Source organism: Phyllostomus hastatus, unplaced genomic scaffold (assembly GCF_019186645.2).
Source record: "Phyllostomus hastatus isolate PE091 unplaced genomic scaffold, TTU_PhHast_1.1 phas_contig_86, whole genome shotgun sequence".
Taxonomy (NCBI): Eukaryota; Metazoa; Chordata; class Mammalia; order Chiroptera; family Phyllostomidae; genus Phyllostomus; species Phyllostomus hastatus.
In genome coordinates, this window is record NW_025333977.1 from 31,710,784 (window position 1) to 31,726,625 (window position 15,842).

The 15,842-nt window shown below is 38.9% G+C and overlaps 1 protein-coding gene across 1 annotated transcript in view; it reads right to left on the bottom strand.

Moving 5' to 3' along the window:
• MCCC1 (methylcrotonyl-CoA carboxylase subunit 1) overlaps window positions 1-15,424 on the bottom strand; it is a 59,725-nt gene extending 44,301 nt beyond the window's left edge. The window contains exons 1-4 of the mRNA XM_045852066.1: window positions 15,191-15,424; window positions 9,927-9,970; window positions 3,570-3,706; window positions 2,577-2,672 (exon numbers count right to left, since the gene is read on the bottom strand). Of these exons, the coding sequence (XP_045708022.1) occupies window positions 2,577-2,672; window positions 3,570-3,706; window positions 9,927-9,970; window positions 15,191-15,279 (366 nt within the window). The 5' untranslated portion in view covers window positions 15,280-15,424. The remainder of the gene's footprint in view (window positions 1-2,576; window positions 2,673-3,569; window positions 3,707-9,926; window positions 9,971-15,190) is intronic.
• Between the last annotated feature and the right edge of the window lie 418 nt (window positions 15,425-15,842).

Here is a 15,842-nt window from a genome sequence, read left to right on the forward strand (position 1 = left end):
AACCTGATATAAGGAGAACTGGGCAATACTTTTCTCCTTTGTGTCTGCACATATTAGCATATTTCCAAGGTTCATCCATGGAGTAGCATGTACCAGAATATCATTCCTTTTCTAAAGCTGAATAATATTCCTCTGTATCTATATATTCCACATTTTGTTTACCATCACCTATTGGCGGATGTGGATTATCTCCACCTTTTGGTCTTTATGAATAATGCTGCTGTGAACATGGATGTACATATATCTCTTTGAGTACCTGCTTTAAATTCTTTTAAGTATGTATCTACAAGTGAAATGGGTGGATCAGACAGCACAGAAGAATCTGTATTTTAATTTGAAATAATACTGCTATTAGGGGAGAGTGTTAAGGAATATGTGTAAGTAGGAGTAAAGGTAACAGGGATTTCTCAACTCTGCCTGGCTGTAAAGCTGGCCTAGAACTGAAACTGTGGCACTTAAAAGCAAAGAGGAACACAACTAGCACAATAACACCTCATCTATCTTCAGGACACTCTATGCACATGTCACCCTTCTAAGCAAACAAACAAACAAAAAACTAGGCAGCAAACAGAAAGTCATATGTTAAAGTCTGTATATACTTTAGTGAAAGAGAGCTTCCTGAGACTTTTGCCTAGTTATTTGGAAGTTGCTCAGTTCTAACAAATTTATTATCTGGCTTTCTGGCTCACAGAAAAGGAAAATCAGTGACAAAGGACAGAATGTTTTCTCAGGGCAAGCATATTGCCAGGAAAAAGGGAAGAAACAGGAAAGCAAACAGCAGCTTTGGTTATTTAGTGAGGGAGAAAGCAACTCACCAACTTCCATAGTCTTCATGGCATTTTTGTTCTTCTACAATAATAATTATGTTATGTACCATAATTATAACCAAGTGAATGTAAAGAAAAAAGCTCTGCCAACCCTACTGCAAAATAGTTACATTCAAAGAACATTTCAAAATTAAAGGGGTAAGCTTCTGGTGCCTGGGGAATTCAAATGAATAGAAAAACCCACATTTTACTGAGAGCAAACAACAAAATTCTAAATACTGACTAAAATGCTGAAAGTCACATTTTGATGTCAGTTGGAATTTTGTTTCTTTTAAATCAATGTTCAATTTTAGACATTTTCTATGAAATGGTCAAATGTTATTTATGCTAGACACAGTGGAAAAGGTCTACACTCAGTTCTCCCTGTTTTTTTAACAGCTTTTTTTGAAGTACAATTTACAATATATGGTGTCATGGATTCAGTAAATTTATATAACTGTGCAACTATTACTACAACCCATTATTATAACAGGACAATTCCACCACTCAAAAAAGTTCCTGGGTTCCTATGTGTCAAGCAACTTCCAGAACCAAGCAACTACTGACCTGCTCTCCCTATGGTTTTGCCTTTTTTAGAAATGTTATAGAAATGGTATCATACAGTACACATAGTCTTATGTGTCTGACTTCTTTAACTCAGTGTAATTTTCTGAGGCTCATCCATGTTGTTGCATGCTTCAGCAGGCCATTCCTTTTATAGAACTGACCCCATTACGGATATACCACACTTAGTTTATGTGTTCATCTGGGGGTTTTTTTCCAGTTCAGGGCCACGATGAACATTCATACAAGTCTATTTTTCATTTCTGTTGGGGAAATGCTCAGGAGGGCAACTGTTGGGTCAAAATACGATAAATACATGTTTAACTTTTTAAAAACCAGCCAAACAGGTTTCTAAAGTAATTGTGCCATTTTGCATTTCTACCAGCAATGCACAAGACTCCCAGTTTCTCTACAGCCCGGCTGACAGTAGTATCATCATCAGTCTTTTCGATTCCAGGCGTTCTAGTGGGTACACAGAGCTACTGCCTGTTGGGGATTTGATATAGAGTGAATTGAATCTATAAATCAATTTGGAAAAAAACTGCCATCTTAACAACACTGGGTCTGCCAATGACATAGCTGTCCATTTATTTAGGACTCCTTTAATTTCATTCGGCAGTGTTTCACTTTTTAATACATTGGTCTTGAGCTGGTTTTGCTAATTTTGTTACTAAATATTTGATTTTGCTTAATACTATAATGAATGTAACTGCTTAATTTTATTTTCAATGTGTTGTCAGCTTTCCTTCCTTTGAACAGATATTTAATTTGATAAACTATATAAACACTCTCCCTTCAAACTAAAAAGAAAAGCACAGCTATCTAGTTGCCAATGTAAAGTTCAACCACACATTCTGGGGATGACCCCAAGAAGTTTAATTTCTCTTAAGAAGAATAATTTAATATATCCAAACCATAGTACCCTTGAGCATTTTAATGGATTAAAAAGGAAAAACCCATACTACTACTGCCACCATGGGGCAATTTCCCTACCTTTCAGGCATATATTTAGCTGCCAATTCACCCTGGTGGGTCGCAAAATTGCAAGCCTATTTACATTGTTTTATTCCATAATGCTAATACGTTTTAACAGGAAAGATAGAAAACTGGGAATGGCTAAAAATACAAATGAGCTCTATAAATAATTTTGTGAAAATTGTGCAACACTTATTACTTTTGTATTGTAAACATCGCCATCACTCTTACCTGCGCAGCAGAGATCTTGGCCACCTGAATGATCTTCTCCATAGAGAGGTAGCTCTGCTGAGAGGGAGCAGGACCGATGAAATATGCTTCATCTGCCTGGTTAAGAAACATCACATGTTGTAAAAAAAAACCCCACAGACCTACTACTCTAAACAGAACTGCTTCAGAGACATACTGTTATAAACGAAAGTGCTGGCTTCCCCAAAACCATAGAAAAGTACCAGTTCACATCTATGCTATAAAAGTAAGCCACTTCGAAATCTTTTGCATGAAGAGGATGCCAAAACTTGCTTTTATGTATATGTCGCACACCAGAGTAAAATGAAAGTGGCTTAGGATAGAAAGCAACGATTCGCCATAATTTGAAATAGAAAAGTGGCTAGAAACCTGCATGGGCCTGCTGTGCAATGCTGGAAGTTCAGGTGAAGCTCAGCACTGTGGACTTGTCAGTGCTTGGAGATTTGCTGTGGATATGAAGAAGGACAGCAGTTGAATTCACCCATGTCTGGATTTTGTCTGGTGAATAACAACTAGTTATAATTGATAACACAAATCTCAGGGGAGTAGGGTCCTTTTAGTTATAATTTTCCAGTTGAGTCAAGTCTCTGAGACATTGGGTAACTTGTCTAGGACCCCTGGGCCAACAGGCAGAATTTGCTAAGACCAGAAACTTGATCCTTCTTCCTGTACACCAGGGATATGGATTTGTGCCACACAAGTGTGGCCCGTGCATCGGCCACACTCTATGAGCTGCTTTAACTAGTCCTCACTGATGGGACCTTGCCTGTAAATCAACTGTATCACAAAGTGCACTGTTCAACTTGCGTTATAATGGGCAAATGTTCCCAAGAAGAGATACTGAGCAGTTGAACTTAACCTACTAAAACACTGTTAACACTAGCAAATATAAATTATCTAGCTAAAGAATCAAAATGCTGACACACTAAACAAATACAATCACTTACAAAATTTGATTTCCAGTTGTTAACATACCATGTCTACGTGCATGGAATTCCTGTCAGCCTCACTATAAACAGCCACGGATTGCACGCCCATTCTTTTAGTGGTCCGCATCACCCTGCAGGCAATTTCTCCTCTATTGGCAATGAGGACCTTGGTAATGTTTCCTCCTGAACCGCCATAAAAACCACAGAAGGAATGTTACTGGGGAGCAAGGAATGAGTATGCAAAATAAATATTCTGTGATATTAACAAACAGATAAGCATTTCTGTTGGTAAAATCAGCATAACAGAGCCTAAAATAACCATTTTAACTAATATTGGAGTGTATATTTTTTCACTGAAATTCAAGATATCTGTATTAACATAAACTCTTAAATTACTCAGATTTTTCAACTTAAAATAAACACATGCTTTGTTATACCAAAGACCAAAATAAACAAAAAACCCCATTATAGTTAATAGTAATCTTTTTAAAATTTTATTTTTCAATTAGAGTTGACATTAAATATTGCTTTATATTAGTTTCGGGTGAACGGCATAGTGGTTAGGTGACTATATAATTTACGAAGTAATCCGCTGACAATTCAAGTCCCCACCTGGCACATACTTAGCTATTACGATATCACTGACTATACTCCCTGTGCTGCACTTTATCCCTGTGACTGTCTGTAACTACCCATTTGTACCTCTCAATCCCTTTACCTTTTTTACTAAGCCCTCCAACCCCTTCCCATTGGGCAACCACAAATTTGTTTTCTGCCCCATGAGTCTGTTTCTGTTTTATTTATTTATTTATTTTGTTCTTTTAAGATTCTTCATTTAAGTGAATTTGTCTGTCAGACTTATTTTATTTATTACACCTCTACAGTCCATTCATGTTGTTGCAAATGGTAAAATTTCATTTTTTTTATGGCTGAGGAATACTCCACTGCATCAATGTACCACTTCTTTATCTACTTGCCTGCTGATGGATGCCTGGGTTGCTTCCATATCTTGGTGACTGTAAGTAATGCTGCGATGAACATAAAGGTGGATGTATCTTTGTGAATATTTTGTATTTCCTCAGAAGTGAAACTGATGTCATAACTTAGTTCTACTTTTAACTGTTTGAGGAACGTCCATACCATTTTCCATAGTGGCCACAGCCATTTGCATTCCCACCAATGTTGCACAAGGGGGTTCCCATTTCTCTACGTCCTCACCCAAACTTGTTGTTTGTGGATTTACCGATGATAGGCATTCTGATGGGTGTGAGGTAATGTCTCCTTGTGCCTTTCATTTGCATTTATCTGATGGTTCATGACATTGAGCATCTCTTCATGTGTTTAACAGCCATCTGTATCTCCTCTGTAGGGAAGTGTTTGTTCAGGTCTTCTACCCACTTTTTAGATGGATTGTTTATTTTTCTGGTGTTGAGTTATATGAGTTCTTTATAATTTGGGTATTAACCACTTATTGGACATATTATTCATGAACATCTTCTCCCATTCAATAGAATATCTTCTCCATTTTTGTTGATGGTTTCCTTCGCTGTGCAAAAACTTTTTAGTTTGATATAGTCCATTTGTTCATTTTTTCTTTTGTTTCCCTGGCCCAAGGAGCTAGACCAGAAAGAATATTGCTAAGAGAAATGTCAGAGTTTACTGCCTATGTTTTCTTCTAGGAGTTCTGTGGTTTCAAGTCTTACATTTAATCTTTAATCCATTTCAAATTTATTCTTGTATATGATGTGGGGTGATCTAGTTTAATTTTTTTGCATGTATCTGTCCAATTTTCCCAACACTATTTATTGAATAGACTCTCTTTACCCCATTGCATGTTCTTGACTCTTTTGTCATAATCGACCATACAGGCATGGGATTATTTTGGGGCTCTCTGATCTGTTCCATTGATTTATCTATCTGTTTTTATGCTGGTATCATGCTGTTTGGATTATGATAGCCTTTCACTATAGTTTAATACCAGGATGCATGATTCCTCCAACTTTGTTCTTCTTTCTCAAGGTTGCTGTGGCTTATTGGGGTCTTTTGGGGCTCCATATAAACTTTTGGATTATTTATTCTAGTTTGTGAAATATGCCATTGGTATTTTGATAGAGATTGCATTGAATCTATTGACTGCTTTGGGAAGTATGGACATTTTAACAATGTTAATTCTTCCAATCCATGAGCAGGGTATATGCTTCCATTTATTTCTACCTTCTTCAATTTCTTATAATTTTGCAAGTAAATGCATTTTACCTCTTTGGTTAAATTTATTTCTAGGTATTCTTTTAAATGCAATTGTAAATGGGACTGTTTTCTTCTCTTTCTGATAATTCATTATTGATGTATAAAAATGCAACTGATTTCTGAATATATTGTAGCCTTCTAATTTATTGAATTCATTAATGAGTTTCAATAGTTTATGTGGTGGAATCTTTAGGGTTCTCTATATATAGTCTCATGTTATCTGCAAATAATGAGTTTTACTTCTTCCTTTTCAGTTTGGATGTGTTTATTTCTTCTTGTCTGATTGCTGTGGCTAGGACCTCCAGTACTATGTTGAATAAGAGTGGTGAAAGCAGACATCCCTATTTTCTTTCAGATTTGAGAAATGCTTTTAGTTTTTCCCCATTAAGTATGACGTTAGCTGTTGGTTTGTCATATGTGGCCTTTATGTTGAGGTATGTTCCCTCTATCCCCACTTTTGAAGGTTATCAAAAATGGGTGCTGGATTTTATCAAATGTTTTTCTGCATCTGTTGAGGTGATCATATGATTTTTATCCTTCATTTTGCTTATGTGATGTATCACATTAATTGGTTTGTGGAAGATGAACCAACCTTGCATCCTGAGAATAAATTTCACTTGATCATTGTGTATGATCATTTTTTAAATATACTACTGAATTTGGTTTGCTTTATTTTTGGGAGGATTTTTGCATTTATGTTCATCAGAGATGTTGGCCTATAGTCTTTTTGTAATGTCTTTGTGTTGTTTTGGAATCAGGATAATGCTGGCCATATAAAATGAGAATAGGAACTTTTCCTCCTTTTGAATTTTTTGGATTAATTTGAGGATAGGTGTTAAACCTTTTTGAATATTCAGTAAAACTCAGCTGTGAAACCACCTAGTCCAGGACTTTTGTTTGTTGAGAGGTTTTTTTTTCTTTTTTTTTTTAATGATTTGATTTTGCTGGTAGTAATCACCTGTTCATATATTCTTCTTGATTCAATCTTGATTGTATGTTTTTAGAAACTTATCCATTCCTTCCACATTGTCCAATTTGTTGGCATATAATTACTCACAGTATTTTATTATAATCCCTTGTACTTCTGTATGTCAGTTGTCACTTCTCTTTCATTTCTCATTTTATTTATTTGGGTTCTCTTTTTTTCTTGATGAGTCTGGTTAAAAGTTTGTCAACCTTGTTTCTCTTCTCAAAGAGACAGCTCTTGGTTTCATTAATCTTTTGTATTTTTTATTTACTCTATTTTGTTTACTTCCATTCTGACCTTTATTATTTCCTTCCTACTCACTTTGGGCTTTGTTTGTTATTATTTTTCTATTTTCTTTAGGTGTAAGGTTGGATTGTTTATTTGAAATTTTTCTTGTTTGTTAGGATAGGCCATTATTGCTATGAATTTGCTCTTAGGACTGCTTTCACTATGTCCCATAGGTTTTCTGTTGTTTTGTTTTTATTTTCATTTATCTCAAGTTATATTTTGATTTCTTTCATTTCATTATTAACTCATTGTTATTTAATACATGTTATTTAGCCTCCATGTGTTTGTGTTTTTCAGTATTTTTTCTTGTAATTGATTTTTAGTTTCATACCTATGGTCAGAGAAGATGCATGATATGATTTTAATCTTCATAAATATGTTGACACTTGTTTTGTGGCCTAACATGTGGCCTATCCTGGAAAATGTTCCAAGTACATTTGAAAAGAATGTGTCCTACTGTTTTGGGATGAAATGCTCTAAAAATTACGCTCCCTGGGTGGCTTGCTTGGTTGGAACATCATCCTATGCACCAGAATGCTGCAGGTTTGACTCCTGGTCAGGACACATACCTAGCTTGTGGATTTGATCCCCAGCTGGGGCACGTATAGGAGGCAACCAATATTTCTTTTACACGGATGTCTCTGTCTGACTCTCTCTCTCCCCCTTCCTCTCTCTCTAAAATAAACATGTCCCTGGGTGAGGATTAAAAAATAACTTAGTAAAATAAAAATATCAATTAAATCCATCAGGTTTAATGTGCCATTTAAAGCTGTGGTTTCCTTGTTGATTTTCTATATGGAAGATCTATCCATTGATTTCAATGGGGTGCTAAAGTCTCCTTCTATGACTGTCTTACTGTTGATCTCTCCCTTTATGTCCATAAAGATTTGCTTTATATATTTAGGTTGCTCCTGTACTGGGTGTATAAATGTTTACAAGGGTTATATCCTCTTGTTGAATTAATGCCACTATTTTTGTGAAATGTCCTTCTTTGTCTATTACAGCCTTTGTTTTAAAGTTCTATTTTGTTTGATAGAAGTATTGTTATCTCAGCTTTTTTTTCATTTTCATTTGCATGGAATATCTTTTTCTAACATTTTACTTTGTTTGTGTGTGTTTTTCAATCCAAAAGGGATCTCTTTCAGACAACATATACACAGGTCATTTTTTTATCCATTCAGCTACCCTATGTCTTTTGATTGGAGCGCTTAATCCATTTACATTTAAAGTGATTGTTGATAGGTACATAGTTATTGGCATTTTATTATTCATATTAATGTTGCTCTTTCCTTTTTTCCCCCTCTTAAAGAAACCTCTTTAACATTTCCTGTAATACTGGTTTGTTGGTGATGGACTCCTTTAGCTTTTTCTCCTCTGGGAAATTTTTATCTCCCCTTCAGTTTTAAATGACAGCCTTGTAGGGTGCAGTGGTTTTGATTGTAGGTCCTTGCTTTTCATCACTTTGAATATTTCACACCAATCCTTACTGGCCTGAAATGTTTCTATTGAGAAGTCAGCTGAGAGTCTTATGGACACCCCTTTGTAGGTAACTGTCTTGTTTTGCTTCTTTTAAGATTCTCTCCATCTCTGACCTTTGCCATTTTTATTACAACATGTCTTGGTGTGGGCCTCTTTGGAGTCATCTTGTACAGGACTCTGTATTTCCTGGACTTATGTGTGCTCTTCTCTCACCAGGTTAGGGAGGTCTTCAGTCATTATTTCTTCACACAGGTTCTCAATCCCTTGCTCTCTCTTTTCATTTTGGCACCCCTATTATGCAGATGTTCTTACATTTGATATTACCACAGAGATCCCTTAAACTATTTTCATTTAAAATTTTTTTTGCTTTCTGCTGCTCTGATTGGGTGTTTTCTGCTACCTTGTCTTCTTAATCACTGACTGGACCCTCTGCTTCATCTAATCTGCTATTGATTCCTTCTAGTGTATTCTTCATTTGCTATTGTAATAATAATTAAACTTTAAATAAGTACTTTCTATGCTCTAGGTCCTGTAGTAAAAAGGCACAATCTGGTCTTAAACCCTCACAATCATCATATGAAAAAGATACTATTATTATAATCTTAATTTTTAAAATGAGGAAATTAAGATTGAAAGAGATAGCACTTTCCTGAAATTATATAGCTAAAGAAACGATGGGTTCAAGATTTGAACCCAGATTAGCTTCACTCCAGAATCTGAGCTTTCGGACACTCTGCCCCACTACCTCTATCACTCTGAGCCCAGGGATGTGTGGTCCTCCTGCCACATAAATGAGTATTGCACCAGTTCGCTGTTGTAAGTGCTGTAATGGTATGATATTGATATAGGAAATTCACTTCCATCATTACACATGAAATAAATGTACTTTGGCAGTTCACAATAGTGATTTTCAAAAAATAAGGCTTTGTATAGTTTAAAAAAATGTTTTTCAACAAGGATCTATAGAGTCCAAGAGAAGTATTAGGTGTATTTAGTGGGGTGGGGGAGGGTGTTTCACCAATGAATCAGAAGTTATATTTAAATATGTTTTATAATTGGGAATTCCATGTAAAGTTTTATTTCAAGAAAAAGGTCCTGCTATTTAAAATGCATATTATAAAGCATTGATTTAGATAGTTATGTTTTTCCCATTCAATACACTATGAGAGTCAGGCAAAAATAACATAAATACAAAGTGTTCTCCATATTTCTCTACATATTTTAGACTCAACAGCAAGAAAGTTGACATAAAACAGGTAAAAACCATGACTCAATACTTACTAACAAAATTATAATGAAAATCCAGAACTTTAAAAGCATCTGAGAACCATTTCTATTATGTGCAAATTAAGGGATTAAACATTTGTTTCTTAGTTTACAATCTGAAGCAAAGCAAAGTAGTACAATAAAAACTTTTAATACCTGTAGTTGTATACTTCATGGCTCTTTGCTTCCAAGGCCATCTCCTATAAAATGAGCCCAAATGGAGTTATAATTAAACAGGATATGCAAGATCAGTCAATATTCTTTCAAAATAATCTAAATATTTAAAAACTTGAACTCAAGTCTAGATATGACCTTAGTTAAACCGTAAGTCTACAAAGTGACTTAGTAAGACATTCTTCGTGGAAAGAAAACTAATCCACAAATCAGGAGTTACAGTTCTGGCTGTCCTCCATGGCAGTGCGTGTCCTTGAATGAAGCATTTAACCTGCTTGCTCCTGAGACTGGCACATATGAGCACAGAGTCAAAGAGGACTGCCTGGAAAGCCAAGGTACTGCAAGATCATCTAGTGCAGCTTTTTTCAAACTTTTTCTTTTTTGGCTAGAATCCAAAGTAAAAACTGTATTTGACTTCACAGCCAAGTATACACACATACAAAACAGACCTTTCATAAAAGGAGACTTTCCCTGAATTTTGTTTCCATTCTATTTGGTTCTATTCTATTTTATTAAGTAAAATACACTGGTCAAACTACAGTTTGAAGAAGACCTGTCTAATGCAACCCTCTGACAAGACAGGTTTGACTATTTAGGCCCAAAGAAGTAAAAAGGAGGAGCTAAACAAGGGAAGCGGGAAGAAAGCTGGCTATGGGACTTGCTGAGGGAGCCACCCACTGACCAGCTGCTGGTGATCCCTGGCATGTTGCTTTGCGTCAGCATTTCTTGATCTTTTGTTTTCATTATCACTCCCTAGAAAATTTAAGTACTAAGGAATAAGATTTTTATAGTAGGCAGGGTTGAGCTTTGAAGGGCCAGAAATTATGGCACTATCAATTAAAAAAACACCACAGGCCTGAAATGGCTTCACTTGTGCTAAAGTTCACAATACCAAACATAGACTTAATACCTGCTCTAACTGGTGCTTCATCCTCTCCCAGAAACACAGTCTTAATCAATCTGGAATTTTCTGGTCAGCATCAGTTCCATCCCCTCCTCCAATAGAAAGAAGAAGCAATCTACATGATATAAACCCTTGCTGTTTCCTTCCCCCCCCCAAATAAGATGTCTGGGTCTAAGAATAATCCCTTTTCTTCATCCCGTGTCCCACCCTTCTTCCTACTAAAACAAACAAACAAAAATCTTCTATTTTATACAACCCCTAGAAACACCCTGGTAGTTGCTAGGTGGAATTTTGTTTTTTAAGACACTTAAGATTTTTTTCACTCTCTCAAGAACCAAATGTTTTTAAAACAACTTATTGGGGTTCAGGGCAGGCAGCCTCGAGGTATCATACAATGGCATATTGATTATTTTGAATTAAAAGTAACTTGAGAAGCAGCAGGCATCGGAGGAACTCTCTGACTCCCTTCTGTCTCTCTAAATGCAGGAAATAAATCTCTTCATGATAGCTGCCTTACTGTTACAGGGTGCAGCCAAGAGAGGGGACCCCAAATGGGCATTTAAAATGGGGTCCAGAACTCAAGGTGTCCAGATTTTAAGATGTCTCCATCCCCCCACCCAGGGTGTGGGTTGGGGGAAGGGACAAATGGAGCAAGGCCATTGAGAGCTGTTTTTGCATAGCAACAGCCTTGCAGCTACCCTCTGGTGTGGTCATTTAACATATCTATAGCCTTTGGCTGGTCGCTTAGATATGTTAAATAGCTGTGATCATCTCTGAGCCAGGGGAATGGAAGTAACTTCCCCACCAAGATGTGACTGGGGGGCAGATCCCCCGAGCTACAGCGCCTGCGTGGGAGCTCGGAGAAGATTGGCTCCAGGACATGGGGCCACACCTGCCCAGACTCATGATGGCAGCCCAGTAAAGCTGGAAGGATATGAATTCTGGCAAGTGAAGCCGAGTGTGGGGAGGAGTCGGAAATGAGGCTGCAGAGGAAGATTGGCCGCGGGGATTTAAAACCCAGATTTGGTGGCCATTAGAGAAGAGAGAACCATGTGGCTTTAGCAGAATGGGGAGGACCTCGGCCATTGAGAGGAGAACCGTGGTGCCTTGAGAAGGAGAGCCATGCGCAGCCCTGAGAGAGAGAGAACCACTGGGCTTTGACAGAGTGGAGACTCCCGCAGCCCTAGGAGAGAGAACCACGAGGCCTGGACAGAGTGGGGACCCCCGCAGCTTTAAGGGGGAACCACCACCTGGTTTTGGCAGAGATCCCAGCGACTCAGCGGAGGGTGCCGGGTACCCAAGGAGGTCTCCCAGTCGAGATGGAGGACTAACTAAGAACCAGAGGACTGCTTGATCCATGGACTTCTATTTCCTTCCCTGAGATACGGTACTCTGGACTGGGCAAAGGGGGAAGGAAGGAAGGACTGTGTCTGTTTGTGGGTGTTTTAAGGGACTTTGGGATTTTGATAAAGACATTAGGTCACTACTTTAAGTTTGAATAGCATTAAATAAACATTTCCTTTCCTTTTCACGAATCTCTGGCATTGAGAGACGTCTTTCCTCTGGCGGCGGACATAACGCACCTGGGGCCTTCTTTCAATAATAGTATATTGTCTCAGGCCCCCCGTTGTCTGTTCTGTAACATTACCTGGAGCAGAAGTCTGCCACCCCAAAATATATCTCTTTGGCAATATTGATCACTTTAGGCTGGCTAATTTTAAGAAACAGCAAACAAGGGAAAAGCTCTGAAAACCTAGTGGAAGTTACCCTTTATAAGAGGACATTTACATTTGTAAGAGAACTCTCCACTTGTAAGGTTGTTTCCCTCACTGTTTGGGGAAGAAGATATCTAAATCTCTACAAGCCCTTATCTGTGGAGGTGTGCGAAACAATCTCACCTTTGTTTACTGTATTTAATCCCGCAACTGACTCCCATCCCCACCATCTTTAGTCTGGAGTGAAGGTGGTATTTAAAGTGAGGGCTTCCCCCATTTTGGTAAGTTTCTTAGTTTTCCTGCGTTTCTCCAATGTACAGGAGGTACACATCTTATTAAACTAAAATGTGTTTTTCTCCTGCTAATGGGTCTCCTGTCAATTTATTACTTGAGCCAGCAGAACCTTGCAGGGTAGAGGGAAATTTTCCCTCCTCATGACAGGGCAATCGATACACTTACTGCCGCACGGGGCACTCTCATCCCGTGTCGCCCTCTGGGAAGGACTGATGGAAAATCCACGGCTTTACCACCGGACTTCCCCAAGACGACCTCCCCAAGAGGCTACTGCTTTCCCATGTCTTTGCAATTCAGCTGATCTCACTTTCTTGGTCTTCAGGGAAGGGGAATCAACTTTCCTGATCTTTACAAGGTATTTTCTAGTTCATAGCATCTTCCCATCACATTCTTCAGGTAGATTTCTGATAAGATTCAAGACCCATCCTGGGTAGATGTGTCTATAAAATGGCTGCATTTTGTTAAATCCAGCTTAAGATTCTTAAGTTTCAAAGCCATTGCTAACCTAAAGTTTTGTTCTTCCATTTCCCAGTGAACACAGACAAACAACTGAACACACACATCACTTAACTATAATCCTCTATCCCAACAATGTTTTGATTGATTGATTCCATTTTTCACCATTACCTAAGTTACAACTGAATGGCTTAAAAACCAAGATTAAGTTACTTCCATGAGATAATTCCACCCTATCAAAATAACTTTTATTCTCACTTTTAAAATTCTATCACTAGATTTCTTTTCTAAGAGTTACTAGAGAATCATAATATAAAAAGAAATGTAAATGCTGTCTACACTGATAAGGTCTTTAATTCTATATGCCATCACAACTCTAATACTTTCCAGGTGACAGCTACTTGAGATAATTCTATATAAAACAGCTAAGGTTTAAGAGGGAGAGGGAAGAGAGAAAATGTGTCTGTATAGTATCATGAAAAGCCCTGGAAGCTTAAGAAAATAAAACTCAGGAGAAAGAGAAGAACACTAACACTGCTTTTACTGTCTTATTTCGCTCTGGGGTGAGTCCTACAATTAAATAACTGAAAATCCAAGGCATCTACAGTAGCTTGTGGAAAACTAAAGCAAACAAGAAACTTGATCAAAGTGCTTGAGTCTGCAAAGGCTATATCTACTGATGATTCATATGCACCAGATTCCGTTTAAGCCTCTTTCCACGTATTCATTTAATTTGCACAATCCAAGGTACTAGTATTATCTACTATAGGTACTAGTATTATTACCTCCTCCAAGGTCAGAAAATTGAAGCACAGAGATACTAAGTAACTTGCCCAGGGTTGTTGTCACAACTAGTGAGTAGCAAACCAGAAATCCCTGACTTCTGAGTCTGTACCCATACCGTCTTTCCAGAATAAAGAAGAATGATGATGATGATGATGATGATGCAGCAGAGGAGATGAAGAAGCATACTACCTGGCCCTGACCTGGTAGCTTAGTTGGTTAAAGCACTGTCCCCATATGCCAAGGTTGTGGGTTCGATCCCTGGTCAGGGCACATACAAGAATCAACAAATCAATGCATAAATAAGTGGAACAACAAATCGATGTTTCTCTTTCTCTAAAATCAACAAATTAAAAAGAAAAGAATTATAAATAAAAGGAGATGAAGAAGAAGCCTACTACCTGGAAGCATGAGGGTATCTTCACTGCATGAGTTATTGTCACCAAAGCTTAAGCTCAAAATTTGAAAAAGGTGTGGAATCTGGTTAGCTAGCCAGAGTGAGTCATCTGACAGCTTTGTTTAAACACGCATACAGAGCTTTTGCTATAAAACAACTTCTCAGCCCTCTGGAAGGTAAACTGGCTTTTGTTAACTTGATTCCTTCCAAAAGTCAGAAAGCACTCCAGCAGTCTTTGTCTGAACTGGACACCTACTGGGGAATAGCTGAACCAAAAGGGACTCTGAGGACTGCCTGGCTCCATCACTTATTAATTGTGTTATCTTGGGCAAGTCGTTGACTCCTTTGGGGTCACTAGAACCTGGATTATAAAGACCAGTCCCCTGCCTCTCCACCCACAACCCCCGGCCGCGCACACACGCAGGGAATGCAGTGAAAGCATAAGGTAAACGGTTTGGAGCTGTACACGCTTTATCCCAGCCCTTCCAGCAAGGGAAGCAGGGGATGGCAGGCCCAGCTGCATCCACCCCTCCACCACTCCTCACAAAAGGAAAAACAGGGGCAAACTGGGCGATCGAGGGTGGAAAAGGGGAAGGGGGAGAAGAGGGAGGGACTTGATCTCCCCCTAGATACCCGTGGGGACGTCTCCCTCTTGAAACCCGGACTGAAGGCAGAAATCTCCGAAAGAGGCAGTTACCTCGGCAGCGGCATCAGGCTCGGGAACCGCTGCCATTGGCTCCTCTCCGCCGCCAGCAGCAGCACCGACACCGCGGAGGTCACCGCCATGCCCCTGCAGCCCCAAGGCTCTCTGACTCCTAGGCGCACTCCAGCTGCGTCGCGCACACCAGCACCAGCCCACACGTCACAAGGCAAAACCTGGGCTCCGTTCCGCAGCCCTGTTGTCCTCCGCGGGCCACCGTCTGGGTCAAAACCCAGCAATGGGCCGATCCAGTGTGGTGGGCGTCTCCTCCCAAACCAATCAAAAAACAGAGCAGAGCTTCAGTGCGGCGATTGGCCAATCGGGCCACGAGCCCGCGGAGGTGTGGTCCTGGTGTTCTCCTCCACAGGAGCACCACGCCTACTCTCGGAGGCGGCGCCCCTTCCTCCTCCTCTTGGAGAGCCGAGGTTTCAGACCTTTCTTTCTTCCCACCCGCTGCGGGCTTTCCCTCTCGTTAGGCTTCGGGTGGAAGAACCTCATCAGGTGTTCTCATTAGAGCTGCAGGGAAGTAGCGAAGAAGTCACGCTGCAGAAGTCAACTGGGGTAGAAAGCAGGATACAAAATTTTCTCGTGTTCTCAAAAAATGGAGAAAAAACTAAAATAAAATAAATAGCTAAACTAAAATATGTAA